Raw genomic sequence first — 17,981 nt, 5'->3', positions numbered from 1 at the left:
AGCAGCATAGCATAGGAGACCGAGTCATCCTCACAGGGTCAAAGTAGACCTTGACGTTTGTCTCGCAATTACGCTTAGACTTGGCGTATGTTTAGAGCTCTATACAGATGTTTGAATAGGCAAATGAATGGATGTTAGAATTTACAGATTCATTCCTTAAATTTTGTCAGTTTTTGGTCTTCTAATGAACATTTTCAGAGGGCTCTGGCTCTTCTGAGGTCAAATAAAGGAAAGGCTCAAGTAAACATAAACACTCCCGTGGCCCTTTTCCTCTGGTCATTAGCCCCATCCTCTTCCTTTCTAAGGAAAGACGTTCCATCAAGATGGTGTGAGTCTAGTTGAAGGCAAGCTTCTACCCTAAGATCATTTGATTGATCAATTGATCAGTTGACCAATAGACACAACTTCGTTTATTCATATTTAATAAGCTCTTCATTATCCACTCTGCTTGGGGGAAGGGGATATTTATAGCTAGTCAAGTATTCTAGTTAATAAAGAGTTGACACAGGAGGATTCTCATCTTACAAGAAATTGAATTGTGGTGATACGCACTTGAACATGGAGACGAGGATGATCATCACTGATTATGCAGAAGTCTCTGGAGTCTCCACGGTGGTGGGGCAGCAGCCTCGTTTATCATGGCACTGTGGAATCCGGCCGTGTTGGTAACGCGTTTCTCCCTGCTATTTCCAAATTTCCAGCTATTTACCAAATGGAGAGAGAGATCGAGAGTGTGTGTGTGTGTGTGTTTATAGTCAGCCTTGTTCTAGAAAAGATTTAAGATGGAGGGGGTATAATGATTGTTTGACCAGCCTGCAGACTTAATTGTTGTTCCTTTCAGAAAGATCTCCAACACTTGGCTCAGCACCGGCTGGTTCACAATGACGATTGCCCTGGAGCTCTGTGACAGGATCAATGTTTATGGCATGGTGCCCCCAGACTTCTGCAGGTAAGGTTTACTCTGCGAGTGTCATTCATCAGCAGTGTTGCACAGTGTTTATAAATATCCGATTCCAGATATGAACTATGAAACATGTCTTACTGTCTTCTCGAAGCAATTAATTAACATGTCCCACATCCTGGTTCTAGAAACAACAAACAGCATTTAATTATGTGGTATAAAATATTGAAAGTTTTTGTTTGTACTGCTGGATAATTAATCCATCTTATGGGCTTCATTTATCCTCTGAATATTTATCAACCAAAAGTAATGCAATAATTGGCATAATATTAATGATGAACAAGCATTAAGAAATATTAGTTTTAGTCTCATTTGAAAGGAATGTGGTAATTTTTAATGAATTAAAGAGAGTAAACTTTTTTGACGGGAAGGCCTGTTTTCTAAAATTAAAATATTCCTCTGAGTCTCTTTCCCTTTCCACATCAGTAGCCTCGGTTTGTGCTTCTAAGACCAAAAGCACAGACGTAATTATTTTGATGTATCGCTTTAAAGGGAACGTACATACATCTCTGTTGCTGTCTTAGGTTACCTCCCGGCACGTGCCCAGGCAGAGTCTGATGTGCACTAACAGATGCACTGAGAAACATTCAGGGCCCGATTTGCGGGAGCCCAGTTGAAAACTCACCTTTCATTTAAAGTAGAGATGCCAATAAGTTCAGAAAATTTCCTAGTTTTCAGGAACGCCTGCTGACTGTACATGGCCTCAGTCCTGATCTTCACATGGTGAACCCTGGGGTGGTTTTAAGCTTGCTTATGCCTTCACATGTTTTAAACCTAGCAACTTCTCAAAGGCTATGGGCCTTGAGGCAAACCTGAAATGTGGAGATTTGGTGCAAGGACGGTGCCATTATCACTTTGCGCCTTTTCTCCCACCCTCCTTAAAACAGAGACAGCACAGCCGCAGTGCTAGTTTACAGGTAAGAGTCAGGTCACAGGCTGGAGGGGACGGTGTGGACTGCCTGGCCTCACGCATCCTCAGGGAAGACACAATGTAGTGAGGGAGGCTGGAGAGTCTGGAGCAAACCACACAGGTGCCAAGCAAGTATGAGCCTCGAGCACGTTGCTCAGGCTTTCTGTGTCTCAGCTTCTTCGCCATTAGAAGTGGCTGTGATGATAATAATAGACTTTCTGCCTCAGAGAGTTGTAGGTGGATTAAATAAGCGAATACATGGAAAGTGCTTGGAACAGCGCCTGGTACGTGGCAAGAGCGAGCTTCGATCCTCACTCGGTTCGTCATCACTTACAGCACTGGCTTGTCTCCCCACTTAACAGCCTACGTGCAGAAAGTCGGTAGATGGTGTGAAAAGGCAAACTGTCCCCTCAAACCAACTGGCTAACAAAGGCGGTGGCAGCAGCACCTACGGGCGCGCAAAGAGCCATCAAAGCTGCTGGTTAGCCGGCAGGTATAATTATGCAACGTTGCCATTAGGACGCCAGGAGGGAGGCGCATCAACAAATTGAAATGTTAATGATTTAAAGTGTTCAAGGAAATATTCCATTTATTATGGAAAACAAATGAAAGGCACGTTAACCTGTCATTTCTTTTACTCAGAGTTAGTTCAGCGTGACTTCCCACACGTGGGATGGGAACAATTTACGAACTGACACTAGCAAGTCGGGATACCACTGTCCCTGCAACATGCATTGCCCCCCACTCTGAATTTCTGTTCCTCAGACATCATGCCGCAGGTTTGCTAGTTGTTCTCACAAGGTGCTTTCAGCAAGAACTCTTCAGAAGGATCTTTCCACCCGGCATCCTGTCAGAGAAAAGAAGTGTGCTGTGTGCTGTCGGGTGCGGAGGGTTAGGCTGGACACAGCATCCTGTACGGTTGTGACGCCTGTTTAGGGAGGATAAGAAGGGAGCAGCCGGGAGCAGCACAGACTGATTCCCAAGTTCCTTTCATCTTTATGTGCAGGACACGTGGGCTGAACCACCAGGTGCTCAGTTCCCAACTGGTGACCTTGAGCCTTGCTGTCCTCATCTGCAAAATGGGCACAAGAAAATGATAATAAAAGCAAACATGTGATGGTGAGGGTTATATGAGATCATGGATGTAGAGTGTGTGACACCATGCCCAGCACATAGTTAGTGCTCAGGAAAGATTATTAATATCATTAGTATTACTAATATATTTATTTATTTATACTAATATATTATACTGTAAGATCTATAAAATAATTATTAATATTATCCTAAGACCTGAGAGTTGCCCTGAGAGGTACCAAGAATTTGGGAGGGGAGGGGGGTTCAAAGACTAGGACACAACTCTTGCCTCCTTGAGGCTCATGCTAGATCGGTATACCCAGATGGAAATATAATAAACACAGCAAAGCCAGTTGGAGTCAAATGACTCTTGCAAACAGTGTCTGCTACCAGAGAATGAAAAAGCAACTCGTAAATTAGCCCTGCTGCTGGTCTGAACATTTCCCCTTTTGCCTTAATTTTGAAAGAAGCTAAGAACGCAGTGGGCCAGCTGGTATGTGTGTCATGAGCTCTAGAACTTACAGAGGTAAGACGTCACCAAGGTAAGACGTCACCAGGGCCAGAAGTGGTAGGGAAGTTTTGTGAGATGACTGACCTCAAGCTGGCTGAGTGCACCTGAATATAAACTCCTCGAAGGCAGAGATTCATGTCCGTGGGTTGCTGTTGGAGCGGTGGTGCGCAGGACAGTAGGTATTTATTGTCCTGGCTTATGGTGGATGCACCATACGTATCGAGTGAACAAATGGCCCTGTCCTTGACTCTCTCTGGTGCTGCAGTAAAAGCGTGTTTGTGTGACTGAAAACAAGCCATTTCTGCCTCTCAGAAGCTGTGCAACCTTGAGAAAGTTACTCAACCTCACTGAACCTTTGTTACCTTGGGCAAGTTGCTTAATGACTATCTCAGAAGCCTTAATTTCCATATGTGGGCGAGGATGAGGGCATTAGTACTTACCTCCAGGGTTTACATGATAATTCCATGAGACAATAGATGAGGAATGCTCGGCACAGCTCTGGCGTGTGTTAAGCATGTGTGAATTTACCAGGTGAAGGGACTCACTGATCCACACGCGTGGATACCCATTAGGGCTTTTTAAGGGGACGCCCAATTAGTACTGATGAATGGTCTCCTCTATGAATCCGGTCCCACTTTTCTTCACCATTGAGAATTGGCTTCCTGTGGCCTCCAGCTCTTTGCAGGACATCACTTGGGGCCAGATTTCAGCAAACAAAAGGAGAGCCAGCTGCTCATTTGGGATAAATTAACCCTTTCAGACTTTGAGATACAACTAGTACTCTCCAAAGAATTCATTTACTAAATAAATCAGAGACTTTGATTCATTCAGCTAACCTGTGTTGTTTGGCACTCGGGGACATAATCAACAACGAATGAGATGGGGTTTCTGCCTTCAGTCTCCTGAGTGTCACTTGGACAGGATTCAGTCATAGGGGACAGAAGGTTCACAAGGTGCCTGCGGGAGAAAACATTCACTCTCTGCCTGTCAGTGTCTGACGCTCAGGGCTTTATTGAAACACCCAGCTTCGGCTTTCTACTGACCCTCTCCGGTGGGACAAGGGCAAGGAGCCGAGAGAAGAAAGCATTGGTCCCTCCGGCCCCACTTCATCAAGAGCAGATCATCCTCTCTGTGTTACATATTTACGGGCTCTCATACAACAAAGGGTCCCATGGCACGTAAGAACCTTGACAGCCCTGATGACCTCTGGTCTAAGACACAGTCACACTGCTTTCCAACCTAATCAAACTCACACACTTTTAAGGAGAATCTGATTGCCAGGGAAACCAAGGCACAGAAAGATCAGGCCCTGGACCACTTCTGCCGTCATGTCCACTGGCTTAGTGTGGCTGTGACCCAGGGGGAATGTCGGCTGCTGTGTGCATGAGCTGAGGGAGGGGACAGAATAGGACAGGGACAGCTGAGCAATCCGTGACTGCCTGATTCCCAAGAAGTGTGGGTAGGTTCACCCCCACCAGCCCGGAGCTGTCATTTCCCATCCAGCTCTCCTCGAGGCCTGGCCTTCTCGTCCCTCCCACCCAAAGGAGGGACTTACTTCCGGGAGTCATTCATTGGCAAGCAAACTTCCAGTGGCCTCTAAACTATTAAGCACACGGACTCGTTAGGAAGAATGATAGCTTCACCTTCGTACATAAAACCACAGATGGAAGCAGTGGCTGTCTGAAGGGCCACGATGGCAGATGAGGGACACGTTGTTCAAAACCCTGTGGACTCCGACACTGATTAAAAGTCCTGTGCCTGGTGGGCAGCCTTTCCCTCTTCCGTTTGGTACTGAAGCAAGCCTACTGACCACTCTCTCCAACTCTGGTCTTTCTCTTTCCTCTCCAAACACCACTGTGCTGCTGGAGAAATCACACATCTCCCTCTGTCACCTAAACCCCTCAGCAGGTCCCCGAAGCTTTTAGAACAGAGTTCACAGTCCCCAGTTCAGCACACAAACCCCCAGCACCTGGCACCCACAGCCACTTTCGCCTCATCTCTTCCACTCCCCCAGGTTCATTTTAGCCCCACTGAGGAACTTATAAAGGAAGTAAAGGAAGTCACCCCGCAGACCCCCGTCCCTTTGCCCTCATCTCGGGATGTCCGTGCCCTCCTTCTTAATTTGGCTGATGACTGCTTGTTCTTCACCATAACGTGAAAGGCTGATATGTTTCCTGCACATACCGCCTGCTGGTCCTGTGCTTGGTAGGAGTCCATGTGCCATTTCACTGGACCTTTATGATGACCCCAGGAAGGAAACACTATTATCATCATTTTACATACGAAGCTTGAAGACAGGAAACTGCTGGCCAAAGTCGTACAGCAGGCAAGTGATGGAGCTGGGATTTGCCAGGTCTCCAGGGCTGAAGAGCCAAAACCCTTAACCCCTCCCTCCACTGCTTCAGACGCGGCAGGTCCTCGTCCTACAAGCGTTCCCTGACCTCCTGTCTGAGTCAGACCCCACCCGGGCCCCTCCTGGGCTCTCTTCCACCTCCCTCTCCACCTCACCTCGCTGAGTAACGTGTAACCTCCTTACGAGAGGGGGTCCAGTCTCCAGCCACATTTGGATCTCTGGCACTTGCCATTGTGTCTGGCACATAGTGTGTATTCAGTATTGATTTAACTCAATAAATAAAGACCTTCCTTTCCTTGGAGGTTTTTAAGAGACTGATTCAATATTTACTGCAAGACCAAAAGTGCCAGGTGAGTGAAGGGTGTAATTCACAAATGGCAAACTCAGATTCCAAGCGTCATGGTGGCCACCTGGTTCATTCTCGGCCAAGACCAGCATTGGGTCCTCAGAGGGACTCAGGCTTGAAGCATCAGTCTGCATCCTGCCTCTGTCCCTGGACTCCAGGCTCATCAGTGTGCAGAAAGCTGGAGAAAATTAATGTCATGTCACACTGGAGACAACCTCTAAATATATTATTATGTGGACGTAGACCCTTAAATCATGCCATATCCGTATAGAAACCAAATCCATTCTCCCTAGGTGGACTATAAATTGTCATGAAAAAGCTCTGTTATCATTGCTTTCCAAACTAAGTTATGGTGAGTATTTTTAATCTCATTTTCCACTGTAAATTATTTGTGATAATAATGGACCAAGCATTTCAATTCTATCTAATAATCTCATTTCTGGTCGTACTTAACACATTACCAAGTTTACAACTCTCTGTTCCCCATCATTTCTTGAGTATTAATTAGCAGAGTAATGACTCAGAGTGATCACTGTCATGGAACTAGATTAATACCTCATCCATAATGTGAAGGACATCTCAAAGGTATCGTGAATTCCAGAGAGTTGATTCTGCTAGAGTTATTATCTAGTGAACGTTCATCAAGCTGCCAGCCCAACAGGGGAAGTTCCTACTTGGTGGCAGTCCACCGTGTAGAATCAGATACTTGCAGAGGACAGGCATGGAATGGAATGCAGCCACGTGGTCTGCATTTTATGAAGTGAACTTAAAATATATTGTTGTTTTTTTCATAGATGTCTACCTTTGCCATGACTATAAACTGGCCAGTCACTGGGTGTTTTCGTCACCTTCCTCTCTCCCATGGGTACGCCTGATCTGTTACGGGATGTGATGGCACCCCCTGAGGTGCCTGAGTGGCTGGGGGTGGCTGTGGGGTTCACGTGGCCCCCCCGGGCTCTCTGCCCCGGGGACGGTGTGGACAGGATGGCTGCCGGCTCTTGGTGCTCCTTGTGCCCAGAAACACAAGTATTATTCCACTGGCTTCCAAGGTGGGCCGTGGCTCTCCATCCATAAGAGGCTGAACAGACAAGAAATGTGAGCAGCAGAATAAAGGTGCCTCAGCCGGCCCCACGGGCTGCAGCAGAGGTGTATGAAGGCCCATTGGGGGAATATTTTTTTCTGCCTGCTCCACGGTGTCCCCTAGGCCCCCATGCAAGTTGATTTCTGCCACCTAGAGTTGTGACAGCTATCGACTCAACTCTTTTCCTCAAACATTTCCCAACTCCCTGCTGCACGGTACTGTATCCAGTGCCAAGGAGACACGTGTCTTTGCAGAGGGTATCTGAGAGCTCTGAAGAGAGGCAGAAGCACCATTCTTTCCTCGGGACCTTTGTAGCCTCATAGTCAGTCCAGCCCAAACCCAGCCTAGCTGGTACCCAGAAATGGAAGAATCCGCCCTTGCTTGTTGATGTATGAGACTTCTTTCCAGTTGCACAGCTCAGCTGTAGAAGATTTAAAAATGGCACGTGACAAACGCCTGCTGCCGTTAGTATCAGCAGGTAAAACTACCAGCGAGCGAGAGGCCTCAGCTTCACACCCCGACCCGCGGCCCGGGGTCCACCGTGCCATAGGCACCTGTGTAGGTGGTGCTGGGGAGACTGAGCAAGGACAGCGTTGCTCCCAACCGTGTGCTGAACCTGGGGGTTCAGTGGAACCTGGGGCACCATGAGTGCAGACACCCACCTGGTGGGACAGCAGTTTTTCCAAAACACAGAGCCTCACTTTTAAGAGTACAGCTGTGGTCCAACTCTGGGCCCTGAAATTTCTTCAGGTTCTTTGCGCATGAGTTTTCTCATTTGTAAAACGGTGGTAGTAACAGTACCTCTCTCACTGGGGCAATGTGAGGGCTAAACAAGTCCGTCTATGTGGAGTGCTAAGCACTGTGTTTGGGGCTGAAAGGGGCAAGGCTAGCCGCTTGGACGGCCGACGAGTGAGGCCATGTGCTTAAAGCCAGGCACTCGACTCTCTCCCCGGGTGCCGGCTGCTCACCCGCCACAGAGCAGTGGTACTTACCTTAAACACCTGATGGAGAGTGAAGGCGATAATATGAGCCAAGTGCTGAGGTTAGCGGGTGCTTAGCTAAATCAGCCATCTCAAACCTGGCTGCATATTAGCATCTCCTAAGGAACTTTTTAACATTATTATGTTTTTTAAATTTTTGTTTTGAAAAAGTTTAAAACAATAGAAAAAGTTGCAAAAGTAGCACAGAGAGTTCCTACACCCTTCACCTAGCTTCCCTTCATGTTAACATTTTGCATAATTAGGGTCCAGTTATCAAACTAAGAAATTAACACAGGTACAATACTCTTAACTGAACTGCAGAACTTACTCAGATTTCACCATTTTTCCTCCTGATGTTCTGTGTCTCCTCCAGGACCCAATCCCTTTCTCCTTGACTTGTCATGTCTCCTTAGTCTCCTCCAGGCTGTGACCGTTTCTGTCTTTCCTGATCTTTTGTGACTCTGACGCTTCTGAAGAATTCTGGTCATTATTGTAGGATGCCCATCACTCTGGATTTGTGTGATGTGTTCTCATTATTAGATTGCAGTGATGCATTATACTGAGAAGGATACTACAGAAGCAGAGACATCTCCTCTCGAGAAGTACACGGTGTCAGAATGTCTTATTACTGGCCGTGGTAACCTTGATCACTTGGTTAAGGTGGTGTCTGCTGGGTTTACTCATTGTAAAGGGTTACTGTTTCTCCCTTTGTCATTAATAAATATCTGGGATTAATAACTTTATGCAAATAGCCTATTTCTCCTTATCTCTTTCTCTGCTCATATTCCATTCATTGGTGTATCTTTCCTGCCACAATTACTTCATTGTTCCAATGGTGATTTTCTCCTCCCTCATTCTTTCCAGATTTATTCATTGGAATTATTCTGTAAGGAAATGCTGTTTCTTCCCCCTTTTTATTTATTTATTCAGTAATTTACTGAAGTCATCATGGGCTCGTGGATATTTATTTTATTTTATGGGCTTTTTAATCCAATACTGCCATTATTTCTTTTGATACTCAAACTTAAGGCACTTTTTAAAATTCCTATGCCTGTGACCCTCTCCAAAACAATTAAACCAGACTCTGTGGAGGTGGAACACAGGCAATGGTATTTCTTTGAATCTCCTCCTGTGCACTGAATGTTAGTTCTTTCATTCTCCCCACCTGCTTTCTCTATAAAGAAAAAAAAACAAAAAACAAAAAAAGAAAACCTTCTTCGCACTATTCTGCAGGGTTTGCTTCTGCACTGGCCCCTGGAGAGCTGATGACAGGCTGCAGCCGCTTGGGGAAGTGGCTCTATGATTACCATGCCCCCTTTCACCCCCACACCTCACTCCCTGAGCGTCCCCTGGCCCAAAATAGCAACTTGGGTGCCAGAATCCTCCCTTTCACACCAGGGAGGATTTTTCACACCAAAATTCCGCTGACTTTTATTGTTGTTTTCATTTGGCTCAGGATGGGGAAGAAAAAGCCTTGGCAGCCTTTAAAGAAAGTCAGGCTTGAGAAAAGACCTAAGGAATTGTCACCTTAAGTTTTCTGAAGGAAGGGCTTTCTGAACAGCTCTGAGGACGACAGCTGCCCGCAGGCCGACAACCAGGAGGGCTGTGCCCGCAGCTGCTTCGGCTCTGCCTTCTTAAGTTCCACCAAGCGCTTTTCTGCCATTTGGACAAAGTTTTAAAGTGTGGAAACAGCGCCCACTGATTTGGACACCTTTGAAACCACAATAACCAACTATGTAAATTTAATTATCCTTTTCGGAGATCAGTGTGGAGCCAGATATATTTTCCTTCAAGGAGATGGCCTTCCTGAATAAGGAAATTGATCCTGTAGCGTCCTTTAGCCAGTTTCCAGTTTCCCCCTATTCCTAGGTGCCAAATCAATCTCATGATATTTTTAGAAACCTAATTGTTTCTTTAGTCAAATTGATGCCAACAATATGTCTAAATCTTGGATGAATCAGATTTAAAACCTGATCTGTACTGGAATAAAAGCTTAACCCAAGTCTGCCATGGCAACATGAATTTAGTGTGCTCCCCCAGTGACACCATATGAATCTGGGAAGATTTGTCTCACAAATTTCTATTTCTTTTTGTTTATTATTATTTTCTTCATATTAATACATTCCAACTTGAATTTCTCCTACCATACACATTCTGTACTGAAAACACCTTCAATTAAAATTTTAAGGGGATTCCAATTTCTAGGGTAGGTAAGGAAGTGAACTCTATAGTAACTCGATAGGACAGGGTCTGATGTTTCACTGTGGAACATTGAGATACTTCTGAGACAGGCATAACAGAGAGGCAAAGTATTCACTCAGCACAGCATCCAGCCCAGGACGAGGGATGTTTAAATGCTGCATGACAAAAATAAATCTCTCTTGCCGGAAGAACTTTAACCCCAGAGGAGAGGAAGCTCGAAGGTTTATCGTTGTCAGAGCCACAAACTCAACACCCCTCTTGATAAAAGACTTCGATCCCTGACCCCAGTAAAGTTGCTACTCTGAAAGCCATCTGTGTATTGATCTCCTCCGAAGAAAACGAATAGGTATCCAGCAGGATGAGCCTCTCTGGGAAACCAAGTTACTGTACTTAGAATAGAGCCCAAGTTCCAGAGGGGGACCCCAGGGCATCAGGCACTGGGAGGTGGTTTGCAGGAAGCTGGGACGCCTGGACCTTTTAAGAGAAGAGCTAAGAAGAGACCAACAAGAGCTTAGATTCTGCAACAAGGCCAGTTGGTGAGTGTAGTTCAAGAGAGGAAGGTTTACCTGCTGGGATGGTGTGACTACTCTTATTATTTAGGCTTCAAGACGGAAGAGATGGGGTGGACTGGCCTAGAACGGAAACCGGTCTGAGACCAGGGCTCTTTGGGGGTTAGATATTTTAGTAACCCCACATCAGCACACCCAGCTACCCCCACACGTTAATCGTGTTCACACTACCTTGAAGAAATGAGCCAGTGTTTTTCCTTGGAGGTAGAGACAGGGATATAAAGACAGAAAAATGCTGGGACTGTCAGGCTACACAATAGAGACTGAAGATCTGAAATTTCTCGATATAGAGACTCTAGACTTGAGTACATCATCCACCTAAAGCAACAAGTGAGAGCGGTGGCATCCTGCCTGCTGTCTTTCTCCCATGGAATCAAACTTGGATTGTCAGCTTTCCACACTTGGATGAGAAATTGTCCGCAGAGGCTGGTTGTTGAGCTGCTAACTCCATGTAAATATATTTATAAATTATATTTCTTTCAACAAACAAACATTCAAAAAATATTTATTGAGCACCTGCTAGGAACAAGACAAAAGATCTGCTCTTTTGTAAGCAAAGAAGCAAGAACAGGAGTTTCAGAGAATGATTAATGCCATCAAGAAAGTAAATTCAGAGATGGAGTGGAGGCGTAGGTGTCAGGTAAGGCCTCGGTGAGGAGGATACATTTGAGTTGAACCCCAGCAGCAGAAGTGAGCTGGAGGGAGAATGTCCAGTTCAGTGACCACCCTTAAGAGCAGAGGCCTCAGGGTCGGGACCAGCTTGGTGGTGTTGATCACCAGAGAGGCCAGTAAGGTGAGGGCAGAGGGACCAAATCTGGGTGGGTTAGAAGAAGCTCTAGAGGGGAGCCAGATCACAGAACACCCTGCCAGCCATGCTCTTAGTATAAATGGAAGCCCCTGGGGGATTTGGGGTGAAGTTGGGGTGGGGAAGGAGAATGATTTGTTTTTATTTCATAAATATCTTCCTAACTATTTGTGCTAAATAGATTGTAGGGGGCAAGAGTGGAAGTCAGAACTAGCATTGGTCTTAGCACTGTGTAGTTTCTAAATCCCAAAAACCTGAATGTCCTACAGCATACTTTTTTTTTTTTTGCTCTTCATTTATGAAGTTTAACAAATCATGATAGTCAAATAGTAAGAGGGATTTTTAAATGTATATTTTAAATCCACTATTTCCTGAATTTTTTATTTGATCAGCATGTAAAAATCCTCTCCCCTCTTACATTCTATGTCTAAACTACTGCAGAATAACAGCTTGTTAAAATCCAATGACTCTCAGATCACTTAGTCCCAGACCCTTATTTTTTTTTAAATCTGATTGTTTAATAATGTTGGTCACTGAGTTTATTTCATGTCAGAACCTCTCCACTCACACATTGCCTAAACATCAGAAAAATCATTAGTTGAAATTCATTTAATTTGAAAATATGGTTTGTGTTTACCAGCTTGTTAAAGATAACATCTTACTGCAATCAGTCAAAGGAATTCTTTTTTTTTTTTTTGGCTTTAACCAGTTATCTCATTTTCCTCCTACAGGGATCCCAGTCACCCTTCAGTTCCGTATCATTATTACGAGCCTTTTGGACCTGATGAATGTACAATGTACCTCTCCCATGAGCGAGGGCAGAAGGGCAGTCATCACCGATTTATCACAGAGAAACGAGTCTTTAAGAACTGGGCACGGACATTCAATATTCACTTCTTTCAACCAGACTGGAAACCAGAATCACTGGGTATAAATCATCCTGAGAATAAACCTGTATTCTGAGGAATGTGTGTGGCCAGACCACAATCCCAAGTACCCACTGAACTCAGACATCCAGCCACTGAACTTCTTGAACCAGACGCGAAAGAGGAACAGAAATGGTGGCAGGGACAGTGTCACTCCTCAGGAAGTACCATGTTCAGACGCCTGTGAGGTGTGACTGCAAATCAGTGCAGCTGGCTCGTGAGGGAAAATTCCAGAATCAGTACATCTCAAGGAGTGTTATCCCTTTCAAAGGGGGTTAGCTTAGGGGCTGAACACTCCTGTCAGTGATGCTGCCATGGCTAAAACACTTGGGATCTCTTTAAGTATTGCCTTCGGAACTGAAACGTGCAACTCAACAGTATTAGTTGCATTCCTTTATAGAAATACCACGTCAAAAGGCATTTTTCTATCATGTTGTATCCTAACCCAAACTATAACCTTCATCATCTGTCGGACTCTGTATGTGTGATTTGTAAAACGTAGCCTGGAAGTATGGACATGATGTCTGAAGAGTGCATCTTCCCTGACTTTCGTAAAGCAAATGCCCAATATTTATTTATCGAGAGTTTTTTAGTGCGCTCTAGGCCAGTATTTTTGTAGATTATGACTGTGTGGTAATTTATCCTTCCTAACTCTCTAATCCAGAATGATGGTTGGCAAAGGCCTGGGACTGGTAGATGAGTTGCCGCATTCACGGTGCTCATTGTTGGCATGCAATGGTATTTGACTTGGAAATGTTGCATTGCATTCTTTGAACCCTCAGGCTTCAAGAACAGCTATGCCATTTTCCAACGTGCAGAAATGCTCCAAATGACAAAACTGAAAACCAAAAAATGTGCCACTTCAACAAAAAAAGATACCACCAAGAGAAACTTAAAAGTAGTTTCTTTAGTAATGATTGATGTCGGTCACTTCACTTAAGCCCCAGTTTCCCCTTCCACAGAGTGATGTCCCAGTACCGGATGACCTCTTAAGTTTCATTTCAAATCTGAAATCCTCTCAACGAGCCTCTTGTTGACCCAGGTAAGGACTTCACCCTTGGAATGATGGGGCTCCCACGGCAGCAGGAGCCTTATTTTAGGGGGCCTTTTATACCCTCTACTACCTATCTCCCTCTTGCAGTTAAAAACATACCTCCTCCCTGGTCCCCCTTGGCGAAAATCCATTTCCTGCTTGTCTGGTGCTTCATGCGTCAAAGAGGAAAGAGGGAGAGAGAACTTTCATGCTATTCCCTGGCTACGAGAGCAAGGAACTGCCCTTCTGTGAGTCTGTGAGAAGAGGATACAAGGAGATTCCCTATCATGTGACTCACTGACCCTATGAACTATCCCGATTCACTCGCTGCAAATCTGATGTCATATTCACTGCCGTTTCCTGGTCTGCAGGAGTGTAAAGGACTTATTTTATTCAGAGCCAAGATCAGCTAGTGGAAAGATTATTACGCAAGTAATAATGTTCAAAAAATAGCTTTTTAAAGTATATACCAGTGTTTTCCTTACACATGGCTTAGGGGGCATTCATTTCTCTAATGCCAAATCTGAAGGCACCAGCAAATATGATGGATGGAGACTGACGTTATTTTACAAGACGTGACCTGGTTTGTGATTAAAGAAGTTTCTTCACATTACCACTTCTTTTCCCTTTCCTTCATTAGTACTAAGATTCCAGTCTCTTGCACCAACTGGTACTGTTAATTATATATAGTAACTTGTCGAGGCGCAAACACAGTCCAGGTATTTATACAGTAAAGATAAAGTCGGTATTGTTGTGATGTGGCTTGAACTGTTAAAAGCCAGTACGACTGAAATGTCTGTCCAAAACATATGGGGATGTGTTCTTTAAATTTTCTTGTTGTTTTTAAAGAGACAATAGAATTTTATTCCAGCACAATCTCTTCTACAGCATGAACTCTGAGCAAACAATACTTTATGAACTTTCGAGAAAGCATTAAGAATTTTACATAAATGACTCATAGGCCACCTTTCCCATCACTGGAAGAGATTACATTGTCCAGATGTAAGTAGCTCCTTTAACAAGTTTTATTTTTCTAGAAATTTAGAAAGGCATACTTGGGACATGCAAAGATGTAGCTCTATTACCTAATCCAATAATATCTCAAATATCTGTGTTGTCTTCAGGTTTTAGGGTTTTTGTAAAAACAAAAGCTTTGTTTTGTCTTCTAAGACCACACGATAGCTGCATCTTTTTTTGTAACTTCTCCCTCTCAAAGACTCAAAAGAGTGTAAAGCAAAGGGTTTCTGATATTCCTGGCTTCACTGGGAAATATTTTAAAGCTGCATATGGCTAGGATGTGTGAGTATGTGAGTTTATATTTTTTTTTAAATATGGCGTAAATATGTAAGAAACTATTGCTTGGGCAGTGGTTTTATCACAGCGTTTAAAGAAAATAACCTAGAATTCTAATAGCTTGTGCTGCTGGACCCGGTTGTGGGCAATTGAATTCTTCTCTTGCCACTACCATTTCATGACTTTCAGTCTTGACATCATTCAACACCATTAAAATCAACTCTTGATATAAAAGATGACTACAAAACCATGTTTACAGACCTCAGTGATTTCAGCATCCAGTTGTGTTGAAGCCTGAGTCGTACTCGTTATGTTACGTACCTTTCCCTCTCTCGCCAGCTGTGTCATCGGCTTCCCCCTCACTCTTAAGACCACGGTGATACAAAAAATGGCTGGCGCATCATGGTGTCTGCTATTTCAACACAGGAACATTTGGCAGAGGCCATTACAGCAGATAGCCATTATGGGCAAAGATACAGGAATGCACAAACAAAATCAATCACTTCAAATGGCCCATAAAAAGAGGAATCTTACATTTAATATTCTACAGTAAATATTCACCCAAGAAAGCGTACATTAAAAGAACATTAGGAGGTAAATATTCAGTGTGCTGCGTGGGGACTCCGCTGTGTGATTTGCATTACGGTTAATGGGTGTTTGGTGACTAAGTCCCTGTGCCTCACTAACCCTGGTATGTGCTCCTAAGGGCTAAACAGAAAACCAGAGTGATTCAGGAACTTCCAGAGTCCCAAGTTTGCAGAGTTAGAGCTTTTCTGCAACCAATAAATGAAAGCAAAACACAAAATAGATTGCACCTGAAAGAGAGGTTTCTGTGTGGTCCCTTGGAATCCTTGGGGGACTGCCGGAGATGTGTATCAGATTCCAAAGAAGACCTCTCAAGGCAGACTACCTTTGTTTTCTGAAATGCTCTCCATTCCTGATCTATTTGAATTACATTAAAATGGAAGGATATGACCTCATTTTAAAATAAAAATTCACCTCAAAAATTAAATTTATTGATTTAGAAGGGAAAGGCATAAGTGGAAGGAGAATGTTGAAATTCTAGTAGGAATGAGAGCGTTATTTAAATACACGTGCACTTATTTAATTGGCCCAAATATTTGCCCTTATGCAGGAGTGACCTCAGTTCAGAAATGCACCCTGGATTCCACTGGCGCGATGATTCAGATTGTTAAACAGACCTTCTCTGAGAGAAGGGTCTGTGTCCCCATTCCTGCTCTACAGCGTCAGGAGGTGATGTCAACACCTCTGCATCTTCACTCCTGCCCCAACCATTTCTTCCACCCTCACTGCTTCTCTCTTAAACCCCATTCCATTTCTGCCATCATTCTTCCTGGTTGTCTTCTTGTGTCGACAGTGTGCTCTTAAACCAGCAGTCTTTGGGGGCTGTTAAGGTCTTCCTTACAGGTTTTTAAACTAGAGACCCACCCGGGGAACAGATTTGGGGTAGGTCCTGCCAGAGCGATGACCATAGTAGGTGGGAGGACTACACCGGGCTGCAGGACAAGGCACTTCAGAAGTGCCATCCTGGCGCCCCACCAGGTCTGGGGGAGGAGGGGAGGGGAGGAGTTCCGAGAGGCAGACTTTCAGTGCTAAACCCAGGACAGTGCCAGGAAGCCAGGGCAGTGGGTCACCCTAAAAAAGGCCACCTCAATGAGAACTATGAGCCTTCAGGGTAAATGTGAGCCAACTGCCTAGGTTCTCGCACCTGCCAGAAAGCACCTTGGAATGGAAAGAGGGCAGAGAGTGTCTACAAGGCTTAAAAATGACTAAGAGGAACCCCTTTATTCTAGCTCCCTCACCCCCACCTACTCAGGGTATTGAGCCACCACAGAAATGCAAAAAAAGGCTGCAATCCTGTTCGTGTCCACTCAGTATCCTAATAGTATATGCTACCTTGGATTGTCCTTCGTCCTTTTCTGTCTGTGTCTCGTTAGTCTAATTAGACTGTAAGCTCTTTGAGAGCAAGGACTGTTTCTCCCTTGTCTTTGTAGCCCCATGCCTAGCACAGTGCCTTGCACACAATAGGCGCTCAATAAATGTCTGTTGTTGATGATGACCTCTTACTGTCGGCGCATTGGATTGGTAATTAGTATATATTCTTCCATTTAAGAATTACAAGAGACAGAACAGGTATTGAAACAGTTTAACTTTAAGTGGGTTTTTATAAGCTCAGTCCTTAAATCTATAACATTTTTAATCAACAGAGCTGACCTAGATTTGGGTAAGGTAATTCATTGCTGAATTCATTAGGTTCGCCAATGCAGGCTGTTCGGAACACACAGGCAAAGTGAAGTTCAGCAAGCTTTGTGTTCTCGCTGTTAGTGAGCCGCTCTTACACAAATTAAATTTAATATTGACAAATGCTCCACCATCCACAGAAAGGACAAAGGCATCTTGGGCTCTGACTTCTGTGCTTCAACTTCAAAAAGAAAGCTAAAATGAGATGAGTGTAGCCTGCCTTGAATTTGACAGCTTACATAAGCTGCTGGGAATCCAACTGGTGGTTACTGAGGGTCTACAAAAATTAAGCATGTATTTATCTTAAAAACAAAATAACCACCCCACCCTACCCCCAAAAAATACCTTTTGTTTCCGTGAAGCACATCTAAAATGATTTCATCTCTACCGGAGCATGAGGGGAAAGGAAAACTCTTGGCACACAGTGTCCTCGGGTGGAGCATCCCAGCCTCCGGAGTCAGCCCCTGGCCACCACCTGGTGTCCCATTTGCACCTGGTGACAGGAGACAGCTTCCATTGGGGGCCCCTACAGGATCCGTAACCATCACCTTCTCGAATGTGTGGATACTGGAATCCCTTCCCTTCCTTGTCTGCTCCTCCACATACTCAATTGTCTGATCTCGATTTCATTTTTTTGGAGCACAGGAAGAGGGCTGGAAGACACTACATGAAACT

At 44.5% G+C, this 17,981-nt stretch overlaps 1 protein-coding gene across 1 annotated transcript in view; it reads left to right on the top strand.

Moving 5' to 3' along the window:
- ST6GALNAC5 (ST6 N-acetylgalactosaminide alpha-2,6-sialyltransferase 5) overlaps positions 1–17,100 on the top strand; it is a 145,660-nt gene extending 128,560 nt beyond the window's left edge. Inside the window, exons 4-5 of the mRNA XM_074376204.1 lie at positions 842–949; positions 12,524–17,100. Coding sequence (XP_074232305.1) covers positions 842–949; positions 12,524–12,755 — 340 coding nt within the window. The 3' untranslated portion in view covers positions 12,756–17,100. The remainder of the gene's footprint in view (positions 1–841; positions 950–12,523) is intronic.
- Positions 17,101–17,981: the final 881 nt, after the last annotated feature.

This window comes from Camelus bactrianus, chromosome 13, assembly GCF_048773025.1.
Source record: "Camelus bactrianus isolate YW-2024 breed Bactrian camel chromosome 13, ASM4877302v1, whole genome shotgun sequence".
NCBI classification, from domain to species: domain Eukaryota; kingdom Metazoa; phylum Chordata; class Mammalia; order Artiodactyla; family Camelidae; genus Camelus; species Camelus bactrianus.
The sequence above is the reverse complement of the archived record's forward strand: the minus strand, read 5'-3'. Positions and strand labels throughout refer to the sequence as shown.